At 40.1% G+C, this 17,791-nt stretch overlaps 1 protein-coding gene across 10 annotated transcripts in view; it reads right to left on the reverse strand.

The window, feature by feature from the left end:
* The window catches only part of LOC129718322 (uncharacterized), a 99,923-nt gene that overhangs the window by 54,655 nt on the left and 27,477 nt on the right, over positions 1–17,791 (reverse strand). For 4 of the 10 annotated variants that reach the window (XR_008726870.1, XM_055668984.1, XM_055668986.1 and 1 more), the window contains exon 1: positions 75–211. The exons of 1 other annotated variant lie outside the window; for it this stretch is intronic. Coding sequence is in view for 5 of the 9 variants with exons in the window: in XM_055668984.1 (XP_055524959.1) it covers positions 75–77 (3 nt within the window). In the remaining 4 variants the exon portion in view is untranslated. Of the gene's footprint in view, positions 1–74; positions 215–17,791 lie in introns of those variants that run through there. 5 more of the 10 variants (XR_008726869.1, XR_008726868.1, XM_055668985.1 and 2 more) reach the window with 3 other exon arrangements.

The raw sequence follows: 17,791 nt of genomic DNA on the forward strand, positions 1-17,791 counted from the left end.
CTTTAAATATATATTATTCCATAGCACGCGAACCTAACGTTAAAAATTATGGTTCGATTGAAGCATTCGCTTACCATTTTTGTCAATGCAAAAAGTTCAATCTTGACAAGAACTATAATCAATGCTAATAGATCGCTGTCTTCATGTAGTTTCGATTGTAATCAGGGCCTGCGCGTGTACCAAAAGATTCTCCGCTAGTTATGCTGTGAATATAATTTTTGTACTGTTACAATCGCCTGTGGGAGAGACACATTTTTACTAGACGATAAAGTTTGTTTCGGCAGACAGTGCCGATTATCACGATGTAAATAACTCTAGAGCAGGCTCTATTCCATTTCGTGATTTCGTCTAATTATGTACACTAATACGGGAAAACTATTGGTTGGTGATTTTATGCACATACCACCACAGTTTTCAGTATATACAATCAAATTTGAGACACGCCAACGGTGTTTTATGAGTTCTTTCGCCTATTGCGATTCCTTCGGAGCGTTTCGTCAATCAACGGTATAAACTATCTACTGCCTAATTTTTCTTTACAAATGCCAATGTTGAAGCAAATTTTGCCAATACTTTAAGGTTTTTATTAGGTCACAACTAGAACACTATTCCTGGATATACTACAATGTATGTGTTTTAGTTTGGTTACAACTCTGTAAGTTTATCGTGACTTATTATTATGATTCTAAAAACGAAGTGTACATACTAAATTGATCTATGAACAAAAATTATATTACACCGTATTTATTTAGGACCTGTGAATAAAAATTCGATTGCGCAGAATCTATTTCAAAATATTTTTACGGAATTAATTGACTAGTATATTATTTACAAACTGCATGAGCTAATAATTGTGCGTGCGGAAAAATGACAGAAAATTATGCTAATTTAAAACACAAATTAAGCACTAATAATTAGTGCTATAATTTTACGAAGGCATGTTTGACAAAACTAAGAAATCATTTACTGTTTGGTTACCTGTAAAAGGAACTGAAACGATTTATTGAACAGAGGGTCACGCAGACCTCGACGTTAAGTTCGATTATAGCATATTTTTTTAAAGAAACCTAGGAAAAAGAAAGTGCTAAATCATCGCACAGAACAATATAAGGTGCTGTTGATAGTCACCTAATCTCGGCAGGAGGCAGACCCCATGCTACCTTAACACATGCTGCATCAACTGTTTCCCGTTCATTCAATAGTTTTCCCGTTCATGAAAATCTCGGACACCACGACATTTTCGGCCGACTCGCTGCAAGGCTTCCTAATGAAGGTCGCTGAAAGAGGGGATCGGACTGTGTGCGACCATTGGAGAGACATCATGTTACTGTGTTGCTACGCAACGCATCATCCTGGAGTAGATTTATGAATTTCAAGAGTCCCTCTCTTTGGCCTTATTGACTAGTAGAAAGCTTTTGACCCTGAAACCCCGTAGGATATCTTGAGGTTCGAAGAAATCCCAGAAATCGTTAACTTCATCGATGCGCACTACGAGGCTTCTACGAGCTACCGGCCGGGGTAAACAACCCCAAGTCCAAACTTTGATCGTATGATGACTGTGAAGGGAGAGGGGAGGGGGTGGCTTCGACAATGACCTGAGGCTAATCGATTGTAGCCATTGTAGCCAATTGTAGCTGGCGAGCATGAACATACATGTCAGGAAGCGGCCAGTCCACCGGTCTCGGAGCTGTAGGCAATGACGCAGCGGCAGCTGCTAAATGAAATAGTCAAATCGACTTTCTCGGCAAATCGCGACGTGGTGATGGTGATGGACAACGAGACCTGTCTTACCCTGAATGGCAACAACTGGCAGGGCACTTCGAATTTTAGTTCTCCCACAAAGGAAGTGAGCACCGAGATGAAGGTTATTTTACACACCACGTTCCCCAAGAAGGTGCTGCTGTGGCTAACAATCAGCGAGAAGGGGATGTCAAAGCTGCTTTTCTTTCGCTCTGGACTGGCCGTGAAAGGGAGAACTTACAGTACGAAGTGCCTAACGGAAGTTGCGTCATTTATTAAAAAATACCATAAGGCCGAAGACGCAGTGTTTTGGCCGGATTTGGCGTCAGCCGATTACTCAAGGCGATTGTTGGAGGAGATTAAGCGACTGAATACCGATGTGGTACCCAAGTTTGCGAACCCGCCCAACGTCCCCAAGTTATGTCCCATGGAAGATTTTGACGTTGACTAACGTCTATATCGAAGTTAGGCTCCTGAATTTGAAAATCTAGTATTTCAACCAGGGAAAACCAGAGAAAAGTGGTCAGGTTTTGAGCGCTTATTTTGCAGTCATCTATAATCAGGTTTTCGAGGTTTTGGCATCAAACGATCAGAAATTCTTTTACGGTTAAATTTATGTAACAAAAACAAACTATTGTTTGAGATACACTATTGAAAAATTGGTAATTAATATCGATTGTCTAAATCATACCGCGCAGCCAATCACTACCTCTCTTCCCAAGCACAGTCGACACTAACGGATACAATCGATCTGACTTTGTTGTTATTGTTGTTGTCACTTTCTGTTTCCGATGTTTATGCTGCTGCTAGCGGAAAAAACCTTGCAAATATGCATCTTTTTGTTGGTGTTAATTTTACGACAGCGGCCGGCGCCCCATCATTCTGATTCCAGAACCGCACCAGTGACATGCGGACGCTAGGTGATAGTAGCTGAATGGAGGAAATACAAAAGAGTACCGCTCATCTCGTGCCGGTTTCACCCGTTATGCTGGTGGCTTTAGTAGTAAATGGCTACTGCAAAACACTTAAATGGCTTGAATTCTGGACGGACTAACCAGGAAACCATAATCGGCAACTGGCACCTTTTGGTGCCTCGCAGTTTTATAATAGAAGCGATTAGTTGAATTTTATGTTTTACAATTGCTGCTGCTAGCGGAAAAAAACCTCGCAAAAATGCATGTTTGTGTTGATGTTAATTTCACGACAGCGCTAGGTGTTAGCAGCTGAAAGGAGGAAAGACAAAATATTACCGGTCATCTCGTGCCGGTTTCACCCGTTATGCTGGTGGCTGTTGGTAATAAATAGCTACTGCAAAATACTAAAATGGCTGGAATTCTGGACGGACTAACCAGGAAACTATAATCGGCAACTGGCACCTTTTGGTGCCTCGAAATTTTGGTACAGAAGCGGCTAATTGAATTTTCTGTTTTACCAAATGCTGCTGCTAGCGGAAAAAACCTTGCAAAAATGCATGTTTGTGTTGGTGTTAATATTACGACAGCGGCCGGCGCAGCTTTCAAGAAACATTTGTCTCTACCATTTCATCATCTATGTAGCCCCTCCTTCTTTCTAATTATCTGACGAAGCCTTGGTATAAAACGTATCGTTCGAACATTTCACCCCATCAGTTTCATTACTAAATCGTACCGGTTACATACGGACGCTAGGTGTTAGTAGCTAAACGGAGGAAAAACAAAATAGTACCGGTCATCTCTTGCCGGTTTCACCTGTTATGCTGGTGGCTGTTAGTAATAAATAGCTACTGCAAAATACTAAAATGGCTGGAATTCTGGACGGACTACCAGTTAACGAGAATAATCGGCAACTGGTACCTTTTGGTGCCTCGCAGTTTTATAATAGAAGCGGTTAGTTGAATTTTCTGTTTTACAAAATGCTGCTGCTAGCGGAAATACCTTGCAAAAATGCATGTTTGTGTTGATGTTAATTTCACGACAGCGCTAGGTGTTAGCAGCTGAAAGGAGGAAAAACAAAATAGTACCGGTCATCTCGTGCCGGTTTCACCCGTTATGCTGGTGGCTGTTAGTAATAAATGGCTACTGCAAAATACTAAAATGGCTGGAATTCTGGTCGGACTAACCAGTAAACGAGAATAATCGGCAACTGGTACCTTTTGGTGCCTCGAAATTTTGTTACAGAAGTTTTGTAAAAGAAGCGTTGCAATTCCCTCTACTATTTGCTTCAATGGAAAATAAGAATACGGTAGTCAACGTCATGCGGTCGTGTCTTGAATACCACCCTCCTACTATTTGGGCAAGCCTGAAGCGTAAGATCTACTCCAATAATTTTGACGCGAAACTGAGAAGGAATTTATGACTAAAACGAAGAAAGAACTCAAAAACATGCCCCCACGCATGTTTTCGTCAGCCATGGCGAATGTTCCGGTTACCTGCCTGGAAGGCCGCTCGCAAGGCGTAATTTTTTTTGCAAGTAAGGTAACATAATTACCTTTCATGAGAAATGTATCAAACTCAGTTATCTATCTTAGTTATTTTTTTACCACCATCCAAAAAAGTCCATTTTTTACCGCAAACGTTAGTCATCTTCAACCCCACAGATGTGTCAACCAAGTTTCTTGACAAAATGCCAAACTATTCATAAATAAAATATAGTTGTTATGGATTCGTGCCACGCTGGCTCAAAATAGAATTGTTTAAAACTTGCCTGTACAGAACATTCGTCAGAAAGCTAGAGAAATTTTTTTCATTTAGCACAAAGTGTATTACTCAGTGAAAAACTAGTCAATTGACGAAAACACCTGAATCAACTTAATTCTTTTATATTTTACAAAATGAAATTGCCAATATGAATACAACATATGACCTGTACGTTCCCCTGTTTGCAAAAAATATCTGAATTATGACGTATGGACGATTTTGCTAAAGCTTCACGATGCGTTTCTCAACATCAAACGAATGTCTGCGTTTCACATATGTGCTGAATTCAAATTTGAAAAAAAAAAATCATGAACGTAAAATCTAAACAATAAATACAATGCATACAAGCATAAATAATATTGAATCATCTCCATTTCATTGAAAAGCAATGGAATAGTCATTCCTTGCTGGTATATGAATCACATTCATGTCGCAAACCATTATTTATCGCCATTCGGCACTATTTTTTATTTCTGCTCGTAAATTTATTTTATTTTCGAAATAAAGGTTAATTTTCTTTGTAGGTATCTAAAAAGTATCGATCAAAACTAGACTACTGGTACACGGTGTAAATCTGACACTTTCAATGTCTAACTGTGAAGGTGTACCGTTACTGTACGGACATTGAAGGTGTCAGATTTTCTAATTAGAATTATTTTCTAGCACTTTCTTATGGAAACAAATATTTTTGACTGGTGCTAGTTATATAAACAACAACTAAACAAACGTATGAAAATAGAGAATGGGATACTTAGCTTCAAGTAGCTCTTGAACTCTTCCTTTGGACTTATTTTTTAAATAAGGGGTGGTTGTTAGTAGTTCAAGTATTTATGATAAATATTAGTAAATAATGAGTATGTGTGTCCAATCACAATTGGTGAGTTCTCAACACTGTTAGAAAAATTGAAATTTTAATTGTTAGGATTTGTTTGCTTTCGCAATTAGGACTTATCATTCGTAGGGATTTAAACCTACTTGTCGAAAAAAAAATCTTCCTTTGGCCTTATTTTTATTCAACCATCACGGTAGAACGTAGAAAAAGACACACATAAAATACAATACTATGTAGGACGACTTTGACATGATATCATACTTTCTTGATGAAAATTTCACACAACAGGCTCTATTCATCAAATACAAACAAACCTTAAATTCTAGTTCCAAGAATCTGGCAGAAAACACTTGAATTATGCGAAAATGGGGTCCCAAAACTATACCAGTCTAATATATCATTTTTTAAAAATGTTTATCGTTTTCCTTCGATTTTCAAATGAAGAATAAAAGGCTGCTCGAAATATCCTAAACGACATTTCGCCCATGTACGGAATATGGGAGAGCTGTCAATTCGACGCAGTGACTCAAGGCGCGTCGACCAATGGCCGTGCTCGTAGATGAAGAAAGCAGTTCAAGAGCTGAAGAACTGCAAGGCAGCTGGAAATCCCACCGATCTTTTCAAAGTCGGGTGCGAACAGCTGTGTTGCGCCATCCATCAGACCATGTTTTTAAAGTGTGGTCTAATGAAGAATTGCCCTTTCACTTTTTGGGGTGTCTTATATGTCCGATTTACAAAGAAAAACACCACTATTGGGGCAAGACTAACGTGAATTAAAATTCTCTTCCTCATCCTTTTCCATAGACTGAGGTCGTTACAGATGAAACCTTCGTTGACAAATGCCAATGTGATTTTTGAGGGAAACGCTCCACTACGGACCAAATGTGCACCCTGAGACAAATCCTCGAATATTCAGCTTGCAGATTCATCATCTGTTCATAGACTTCAGGGCAGCGTTCGATTCAGTTGAGAGAAATGATTTACGGCGGATTATCCTCGAACATGGTTTCTCAACCCTTGACGGTTCTACATGTTGCGTCAGGGTTGCCGGTGAGTTATCGGACGCTTTCGTGACGTTAGATGGTTTTAAACAGTGTGACGGATTGTCAAACTTATTGTCCAACATCACATTGGAAGGTGCTACACGAAGGGCCGGTGTACAGGAAAGTGGCACCAATTCCGAAGCCTCACATACTCCTATGTTTCGTGGAAGTTACGAAATCAGGGCTTGACATGGATTCTGCCAAAACGAAGTACAGGGTGAGTGGTTCCTTTAGCCTTATTTTTATTCAACCATCACGGTAGAACGTATAAAAAGACACACATAAAATACAATACTATGTAGGACGACTTTGACATGATATCATACTTTCTTGATGAAAATTTCACACAACAGGCTCTATTCATCAAATACAACCAAACCTTAAATTCTAGTTCCAAGAATCTGGCAGAAAACACTTGAATTATGCGAAAATGGGGTCCCAAAACTATACCAGTCTAATATATCATTTTTTAAAAATGTTTATCGTTTTCCTTCGATTTTCAAATGAAGAATAAAAGGCTGCTCGAAATATCCTAAACGACATTTCGCCCATGTACGGAATATGGGAGAGCTGTCAATTCGACGCAGTGACTCAAGGCGCGTCGACCAATGGCCGTGCTCGTAGATGAAGAAAGCAGTTCAAGAGCTGAAGAACTGCAAGGCAGCTGGAAAGAACGGATTCCCACCGATCTTTTCAAAGTCGGGAGCGAACAGCTGTGTTGCGCCATCCATCAGACCATGTTTTTAAAGTGTGGTCTAATGAAGAATTGCCCTTTCACTTTTTGGGGTGTCTTATATGTCCGATTTACAAAAAAAAAACACCACTATTGGGGCAAGACTAACGATGAATAACGTGAATTAAAATTCTCTTCCTCATCCTTTTCCATAGACTGAGGTCGTTACAGATGAAACCTTCGTTGACAAATGCCAATGTGATTTTTGAGGGAAACGCTCCACTACGGACCAAATGTGCACCCTGAGACAAATCCTCGAATATTCAGCTTGCAGATTCATCATCTGTTCATAGACTTCAGGGCAGCGTTCGATTCAGTTGAGAGAAATGATTTACGGCGGATTATCCTCGAACATGGTTTCTCAACCCTTGACGGTTCTACATGTTGCGTCAGGGTTGCCGGTGAGTTATCGGACGCTTTCGTGACGTTAGATGGTTTTAAACAGTGTGACGGACTGTCAAACTTATTGTCCAACATCACATTGGAAGGTGCTACACGAAGGGCCGGTGTACAGGAAAGTGGCACCAATTCCGAAGCCTCACATACTCCTATGTTTCGTGGAAGTTACGAAATCAGGGCTTGACATGAACTCTGCCAAAACGAAGTACAGGGTGAGTGGTAGAGAGCGAGCGTGATAGCCCGATGGATGTTGATACTGCGATGATGATTGATGGGGAAATATTTGAAGTAGTCGATGGATTCATTTACCGGAATACATTAGTAACTTGCGACAATTAAGTTAGCCGTGAAATAAAGCAAAGCAAATTTGACAGTATAGTATCGGAAAGAATGCAGTTAGCTCTGAACTGCACTTTAGAATGGTGTAAACGAGAGGGGCTGACCATTAACCCCTCAAAAACAACCATTATTCCCTTCACTCGGAAGAGAAGGTATAACATAGATAGCCTGAAATTGGGTGAAACCACACTTATGCTTTACATTGAGACCAAACACCTTGGAGTGGTTTTGGATCAGAAACTCAGCTGGAATGCACATATTGAATATGTCATCGGTAAAGCTACGAGTGCCCTCTGGGCATGTAGCAAAGCTATTGGCAGAACATGGGGTCTAAGGCCAAGTCTGATTTATTGGTTGTACCAGGCAATAATAAGACCAAGAATAACATATGCCTAGTGTGGTGGCCTAAAACAAAAGAAAGGTCAACACAGAACAAGCTTGGCAAGTTGCAAAGGCTAATTTGTAATGCAATTACAGGAGTAATGAAAAGTGCTCCGTCAAAAGCCTTAGATGCAATTCTGCATCTATTACCACTCCACCAGGTAGTACAACTAGAGGCGGAAATAAGTGCATTGAGACTAACACGCCTTAAAAAAGTACCTGATGGAGATCAGACAGGCCAGCTGGCAATCCTCAAACATTTCTAGCTGAGCAAACATATACCAGGTATCGAAAACTGGATGAATACAGAAGCGAACTTCGAAATACCTTTCAAAATCATAGAGACCGAACGGGAAGTTTGGGAACAAGGTGGCCCGAATATCCGACAAGGCTCTGTCGTCTTTTACACAGATAGCTCAAAAATGAATGATTCAACCGGAGCAGGTATAAATGGTCCTGGGATAAGTATCTCGATACCAATGGGCCGTTGGCCTACAGTGTTCCAGGCCGAAATATTTGCAATTTATGAAAGTGCACAAGTCTGTTTGGCTAGGAAATACAGGCATGCTAACATATGCATTTTTTCTGATAGCCAAGCAGCACTTAAAGCACTAAAAGCCTTCACATGTACCTCTAAGCTAGTATGGGAGTGCATCCTTTCACTGAAACAAGTGACAGAAAGGAACCAAGTATGGTTATGCTGGGTTCCTGGTCACTGCGGAGTGGAAGGCAATGAAAACGCCGATACGTTAGCTAGACAGGGGTCATGTACCGATTTCATTGGCCCAGAACCGTTCTGTGGGGTGTCATCAAGCGCCTTGAAAGCAGAATTGAAAACCTGGGAACATAGGGCTATACAAGAGAACTGGAGATGCTCAGTAGGGCTACGCTAGTCTAAACGCTTTATAAAACCAAGCGTCAAGAAAAGCCAGCAATTGCTTAGTTTAAATAAAAAGGGACTAAGAACAATTACCGGACTGTTTACAGGACACTGTCCAAGTAAGCATCACCTGAAACAAATTGGAAGTTTGTCGTCTCTGCGGGTTCGAATGTGAAACCGCAGAACATTTGCTCTGCCACTGCAGTGCACTAATACAGCGCAGAATAAGAGCCTTTGGAAAAGGAACTTTGGAGCCTTTTGAGGTCTGGTCTGCGAATCCTAATGAGGTAATACATTTCATACGAAATTCAGTGCCTAATTGGGAGAAAGGGTGCGATATGACAACGACGATCACTTCCATCAATAGTGATATGTCTGCTACGAGTACCTAGACTAAAGAAGAGAACAAAACACAAAACCACAAAACACAAAACCACAAAAGATCAAAACAATGGTCGCAGTGGTCCAAATCTTACAAAAAAAGCGAAGCCTTGGTGCTACATTCCGTATCGGAACTCGACCTTCTGTTTATAAAACACAGACTTCGCAGCCAACTGTTAAGTGTACAATTGCGGGGCTAGCGCTACGATCCTATTGACACTCTCCCGAGCTAAGGCTCGAACCTACGACGACTGGCTTTTAGGCCAGCATCGTACCTCGAGACCAGCTGGGAGAGCCGTGAGATAAGAAAAATAAGAGGGAAACAGGGCCTTCTATGGATTACGTAACCAGTTGAGATCCTGCACCCTGCAAATCCGTACAAAACTAGCTTTCTATAAAACACTGATTCTTCTGGTGACTTTCTACGACCATGAACCATGGCGCAGTCTCATGAAGTATGAAGTGTACCAGGCTTGTGAATTGGTGGATAAAACGGTGGAAGCGTATAAAACACAGCAGGCTTTAGTGGGCTGGGCACGTAACTGTAATGCCGGAGAAACAAGCAGCAAAAGCTATATTTAACAGGAATGCCGATAGAAGCCGTCGACGTCGATCGTTAAATGTGTGCTGTCGACGAGGATGCCCGGTTATTAGGTATTAGAGAAGGACTGGAGGATGGGAGTCCAAGATCAAGTGATATGGCGACGTATTCTGGATTCGGCAATGGATCAATAGTCAGTCTGTCGCCGCAAAAGTAAAGTAAGTATGGTGGGTGCAATTGACTGCGGAGCGAACCCTGGACTAATTTGGCAACTTATCACCATTAACCGTTATGTACTCGGCAGGTACCCGGGTACCTTTTCAGACTCTATTGCTTTAAAAAAACAAGGTGACCTCAACTCAGCCAGTTGAACCTTATGGAATGCTCCTAACTAATGGAAATAAACCATTTTCCATCATCAGACTGTGTATAGCAGGAGGGTGAGTCAAAGAGGAAGGCTTCGATTTTATTTACCCCATAAGTACTCGGCAGGGTACCCGGGTTCCCACAAAATGAAATGCTTCTTGCTTTTTTATTTCTTGACCGATTTTCGATCTTGGCCTGTCAAAAGATTGGAAAATCTATCTACTTTTAGATAGATCTACTTTTAGAATCAGAGACTGACATGAACCAATGACCACATAAGGCTCATGTAAATCCGTATCTTCGGGAGCATGTTCCGGTAAGACAAATTGGTACAATTGTCGATAAAACCGACCAACATTGTTATCAAAATTCATAAAACCACTCCAGGAGTTGATTTTCATTCATTTTGAGTTCATTTGATAAGTTGTCCAAAATGGCCATTTCGGAGCAGATTCCCGACCTTGAACACGGTCCCGAAGATCCGGACTTATGGGAACCATATAAAGACCAATGGCTCTTCCGGCCCCATATACTAAAAATAGACAAATTTTCCAATCTTTTGACGGGTCAAGATCGAAAATCGGTAAAGAATTGTGGAAGTAAGAAGCATTTCATTTTGGTGGGTACCCGGGTACCCTGCCGAGTACTTACGTGTGTTATAATTGCCGAGTACATAATGGTTAAGCTTTTAACTGTTACGATCTTCCTGCGATATATAATTCGGACCTAGTAGCTTCACAACTGGATCTCAAATACCGAGCTTCATCATCGATGGTATAAAAAATCGATATCGTCTGAGGAAATAAAATCTGCAAACAGGCGCTGGTTTGGAAGCCCGTGACATATCGCAGCAGTGGCATTCACAATAAAATAATCAAGAAAATCGACAGTAATCTGACGTGAGCAGTCACTCAAGATGAAGACTTTCACGTTGACCCTTTGCATCACAAAGGGTGCACAAGATACAAAATTTTTATAGAAAAAAGAAAATATGGAACAAACATCTGTTCATTTTATTTGAATGAAAACTCAAAATAAGAAAAATTTTTAGGATGGAGCTGCTTGAATAAAAAAATTTCCTAAAATACATAGGGTAATCGCTCCATTATTCATCTCAACAGCTTGGTGCACCTATATTCATCTTATTTCTCTCATTTGTCTAATTTACCGTCAAATTTCTACAAATTTTTGAAAGTAAATCTATTTGCTTCTCGATTTTCTCAAGTGGCTGAGATTTTCACGTTGAAAATATGGTAAAATTTGACGATAATTTGATCAAAGAGGCGTGATGAGATGAATATAGGTACTGAGATGAATATAGGAGTGGTTACCCTATTCGATTTTTTTTATAAATTTCAACTATTCGCCTATAAGTATGACATTTTCAATGGTACAAACAACTTGCTTTATTGTATTTCTTAAATAAAGCGGAAAAGAAATATAATAAGAAATTAAAAACACTTGTTCACATGAGGGAATAGAAAGATTAAAAATGGTAAACCGAAAACCCACGGTTAGCTACGCCATGTCTACTATGCATTTATGTTGAGCATATACAACTCTCAGTAAAAAGATTAGCTTTACCGAAGGTCAAGCCATACCTGCGGAGTTCAGCATAAAAAAAAATTACCGCCAATGATGACATAAAACAAATGCAAACACACAAACAGCTGAAACCAATTAGACCCGCCCTTTCACTACAAATGTATACCATTTCAACTGTATGAAGTGTAAATAGTCAGCGAAAAGTTCTTATTCGCACCATTTCGAAAGTGTTGCCTTTTTTACCCCGCAAGGAAAAGTTTGTGTTCGCTTTTTCGCGCAACGGTAAAATAGTTCATCCTCGTGTGATTCACTTGACGAAGCGGTATGGTTACGCTACACAACAATCTTTCCTCCACGCTTTTTATTGCCGTTTTACTGCTGCAGGTGCCTGGGAAGGCTCCATAGCAGAAGGCGGACCGAATTGCATGCAATAGTAGTGTAAATTCTAAATATCATTCCGGGAGCAGGCACCCCAGTATTGAAAGATAAGTCCTATGACAGCGTCTGTCTGCACGGCATCAGCAATCGTTTACCCACTGTCTATTCTTCCATCTCCTAGCAGTTAGCCGAAGCAACTAGCAATATTAGCAGAACGTTTATAGTCACACATAAAAATATGACTTCCATTTCGCATAAATTTTATGTTAGTTCAATTGATCAAACAAAGACGACTATATAGAGACATACAAATGAAAGTAAACAATCGAACCAGGTCATCCTGTCGTTTTTATTCTATGCAAATCTGTTCCAGCAGTAAACGACAACGATCGTGACGAAGGAAGGCGGGATCGGTTGAAAAGTTTGACCGAGAAAAATGGGAAAATTGCGGAAAATGGATTGTTGACACTAATGCGATATTTTGATGATTGGTGTGTTTGCATCCGGCTGTCATGCAGTTGATTTAATACGGGTAGCTTATTTGGAGTCGATATTGTTTCTCGAAGGTCATACAAGAATAGGCCCAATGACCGATGAACATAGTAACGAGAAAAATTTATGTAGAAGCAATCATTTGCGAATGTTCATTTCTGGTACAGTGTGGCAAACATTGCCTACTATTTATAGTCAGGACCCTTGCCACGGAGGATCTAATCGCAATTGGTTTCTATTTCGAAATAAATCAGAGAGACCTGTGCTGACGACCTGGAACCAATCAAGAGACAATTATTGCAGAAAACACGCGATTTCTTTGTGAAGTGAATCCGAAATCATCGACTGGTGTCAATCTACATCATGGAATACGTTAGCTCGGAATACAGATTAGAACAAAAATTTGAGTTGATTTGCTGATTTTTTTTTCAGCACTATAGCTGGATGAGCTGGATGAACCAGAGCCAGAAGAACTAATAAATTTGCTATTTGCTGTGTCATGATAAATTTTTCGCGCGTATTTTTCAAGTTCACAGATTGACGAATTTAACATTCGTCCGAACAGAGATTGAACAAAAAATCGATTCATGATGCAATTATGCATTACAGTAGACATAATTCCTAATTGAACGATCATTATAATGTTCTAGAAGCCACGGAACGTATAAAAATCGTCACCCACTGTTTCCTCGAAGAACACGTTGGCCTAGGCGGGATGAGAGTGAGAAATCGATACCGAAAGCGAGTGTAGAAAAGTAAGAAAACTAGAACAAGCATACTGTCGTTCCACTTCGATTACTTGGATGCCGTTTACACGGCGGTTGTACGCTGGAGTTTTCACGCGGCTGATACGAGATGGGTAGAAAACACGTAAATGAAATTCGCTTGTAAATTTTTATTCAAGATGTATGGTAAATACTTCCAAAAAAGACTAAAGAGCAAAGACATTCTGAATAAACGATTTAAAAAAAATCATTAAAAGTATGCCGCTAGAAATAAACGAGAAACAAAAACAATATTTGCGTAGAAAACCGCATGAAAAACTACGCTAGTGTATTTCGCATTCAGCTAAATTCGCCAAAACAATGTGAACATTGTCAAGCAGAATGTTTTGATAATCTTTATCGTGGATCTGACGGAATATGAATTATTCAAATTGTGTTAACGCTAGCGTTGTCAAAACCGTCGTTAGTAATATCGAAATTTACTGCCCAGAACTGCTTTTACCATTTTGCTTGCATGCATGACACAAGCAGAGCCAATAATGGAATGAATGAATTTCCTGAGTATATTTTCTTATCTTGTGAGAGCCTCTTAGTATGTTCCACAAAAAATGTCCCAGTTTTAATATTTTTTTAAATTGTCATTTTGAAGTAGAATACTTCTCTCAGGAAGTTCGGCTACATAGGGATGTGAAATGAAAATCTAAAACCGAAAAAAGTGAAAAATATGTCCAATTTCAAATGCTAATAAATCGGTTAGTATTCGATGGATTTCCTTCGTTCTTACAGCAATAGATTGGAAAATCTTCTAAGTTTCTTCCCAAAATAAGATAATTGTAATTTTATTATTCACACTATTGTACTATTGAAAATAGTCAAGCCTTGTCAAAACGAAAAATTCGACCTCAGATTAGTCGTTATATGCTTGCTTCCCAAGCACGGTCGACAGAATCATATACCTTGCAATTGAAAACATGCTATTTGGCCTATATAAGAGCCTGTTTCAGCCGGAGCCGCTCATAATAGTTCTAGACAGCGACAACAGCAGTCGTCCTTCCTTAGCAGCAGCACTAGCCCTGTGGTTGGTCACCACGTCTCAGGAGCAGCGCGGTTTTTCTCAGCGTGTGTCGCCAGACAGCCATTATTCCCCCCGTGTTGGGGCAGCATGAAGCTTGCCATCAGGAAATTCAATTTTGGAAATCAAAATGCCTTTTTGAAGGCAAATAAACAAGTCATTGAAAGTTAATAATTTTTGTCAAGACAAGCAAGTATTCTGTGTTGCATCCTAGCAATTTAAATTTGTCGCACCCGTCTAATTTACTGAATGTGAAATAGCTTCCACAGTGCATGTTGTCCTTGTATCTTAATTCCCCCAATGTTAGGGCAGCTCAAAGATTGTAATTAGCAACCGATTTTGAACAGCAAAATGCTTATTTTAAGGCAAATAAAAAAATAATTGAAGGTTAATAGTTTTCTGGCATCAACACAAGCAGACATTCTGTGCGGGATGCAATCAAATTCTGTTGTAGTTGTCTAATTTTTACTTTCTTTAGTAAACTCCCCACTGTAGGGGCAGCGCAAACGCTGCGATCAGCATAACCGACATTGAATAATAAACTGCTCTGTCAGTACGCATTCACAAAAGCAGTTAGTTCGACTATGCAGAGCTAATATGAAGTCGATTCAATCAATCAGCATAAACAGAATTTCGTCGTCTCCCAGCTGCCAAGTTGCAACATGATGCAACACGCAACAGCGAGCAAACGAAATCGCTTGATGTTACAAACCGCAATAAGATACGGGTTAAAACCGTTGCGTGTGTGAGAGCACCATCGGTGTTTATTCGCTGGATACACTATCTACTGTCTACTGAACGCAATAATCTGCTTACATGCGACACGGGGACGGGAACATTTTCTTCAACGAAGCTGCGCAACACGACACAAAACATGTTATTTTGTTGCTTCAATAAGAGTGCTATCGGTCCGGTTCGACAAGAAATCATTTTTGTACATCCGTGCTACGAAACTGAGGAAAAACTTTAGAAACTGAAAAAAGAGGTGGAGCTTATCAAATGATCGCTCTGAACCAGAATGAAGTCACACATATTTTTCAAGTTATATCATTCCACCACGTACGTAAAATAATTAATTTCTATTTTCATCCCTATATAAGAGCCTCTTTTAGTCGAAGCCGCTCATAGTAGTTCTGAACAGCGACGACAGCAGTCCTCCCTTAGATAGCGGATAGCGGCCACAACTATGGCATGGCTGTGGATAAGCGTAGCAGTTTCAGCGGATCTCACCATCGATAGCAGCAGGGCCAGCAGATTCAGGTACAGCGGATACCAATGGCGGCCACAACTGTGGCATGGCTACGGATAGCGTTGCAGTTGCTCAGCAGTTAGGCCAGCGTATAGCGGCCACAACTGTGGCATGGCTATGCATAGCGTAGCTGTTGCAGCGGGTATATCAGCATCGATAGTAGCAGGGTCAGCTGATGCAACGACACTCCCTTCACTAAAATGCTGTTTCAGTGTGGTAGCGGGAAGCATCAGCAGCAGGCTTGCATGAAGTGAATACATCAGCCAGCAACTTTCTCGAAGGCCTCTGCCATAGTAGACGCGAAAAGCGGCGCGAACCGATTCGCTCGGCCGTAGGTTGATGTACAGCTCTACTGATGGCTGTACATTAACCTACAGCTGAGCGAATCGGTTCGCGTCACTTTTCGCATCTATTATGGCAGAGGCCTAATGGGAAAGTTGTATCAGTTTGTTCAGAAGAATATTATTGTCGGTAATATTACAGAGATGCAATTGCGTAAATCCGATTTTGAATTGAACAATTGTTCTTTTGAGAACAAATAACACACTTATTTGAAGAGTTAGTAGCTTTTAGTACCAATAGCAGTATAGTGACAGCCTCAGCGGTAGATGCAGATGCAGCCGGTACTTCCCTGAGGCCGATGTAAAGGTAAATGGGAGCAGCACGGCGAAACAGTTCGGGTTATGCTTAGACGCGCGTCATTTTTCGTTGTTAATATTCCCCACATGAAACGACGCGCTTTCGTATGATAGCGGTGGTATTAGCGGTAGATGCATTTGCCAACACTTCCTCCAGTAAAGCCGTGTCTAGTTTTCAATGTGAAAACACCTTTCTCATTGTGTTGACCGTGCGCCTTAGTTCTCACTATCAATGATAAATTGAACAATTGTCCTTATAAGGACAACAAATGAATTAATGAAGATTTAGTTTTGAATTAGAATACTTCTCTCAGGAATTTCGGCTACATAGGGATGTAAAATGAAAATCTAAAACTGAAAAAAGCGAGAAAAATTTCAAATGCCAATAAATAAATAAATAAATAAATATAAATAAATAATTTTCGATGGATTTCCTTCGTTTTTGCAGCAATCGATTAGAAAATCTTCTAAGATTCCTACCAAATGCATGAAATTGCAATTTTATCATTCGAACTATTGTACTATTGAAAACTCTTAAGCCTTGTCAAAACACAAAATTCGACCTCTGATTAGTCGTTATACCGCGCTTTCCCAAGCACGGTCGGCAGAGTTATAGACCTAGTAAATTGGGAATGCATCATTTGGCCTATATAAGAGCTTCATCAGATAATAAACAAACATTTCATCGGATATTGAATTGAACAACTGAAATTTGAAGAACACAAATGATTATTTGAAGAGTTAATATTTTCTCGTTTTGCGCTATAATCCAAAGTTAATTATCTTCATCTACATGCATACTCTGACTATTATTACGTGTTTGCGTCGCTTAGTGTTTGGCTACGGTCATGCAGAACGCAAATAACGGCGCGATGCGATTCGGCAAGACGAAATCTGTTGAAATGTATAGCTCTACTTCGCCTTAAAAAGAGCTGTACATTTCACCACGGTAAGGCGAATCGCATCGCGCCGGCATTCGCGTTCTGCATAACCGTAGCCTTTGTTCCGTTCCCGTTTAATGATGTCGTATTAAATGTGCATATTACAATTCGGCAGCACTTCAACTTCTCATTTGCACAAAATTTAAAAATATCCAATGAACTGCATTCAAAATATCAGACAAAAAGAAATTACAATACTGCCAATGAACGGTCAACGTTTATTTACTAGAAAAAATGACTGACACGCAAGCAGCCTGGTTATCTTTCTTGTAAAAGTATTCTACTTCAACCTTGCGGTCGTGGCTTTGCATACAACCTTCTTGTGATTTTTGATTTGGCTGAAACTTTGCATAAACGTTTCTATAGGCAAACGATACCATTTTGTGCCATTGTTTTTTTTAATTTTAAACCAAAACGGTTTGTTTGATCGGTCTGACGTCT

This window comes from Wyeomyia smithii, chromosome 1 (assembly GCF_029784165.1).
Source record: "Wyeomyia smithii strain HCP4-BCI-WySm-NY-G18 chromosome 1, ASM2978416v1, whole genome shotgun sequence".
NCBI classification, from domain to species: Eukaryota; Metazoa; Arthropoda; class Insecta; order Diptera; family Culicidae; genus Wyeomyia; species Wyeomyia smithii.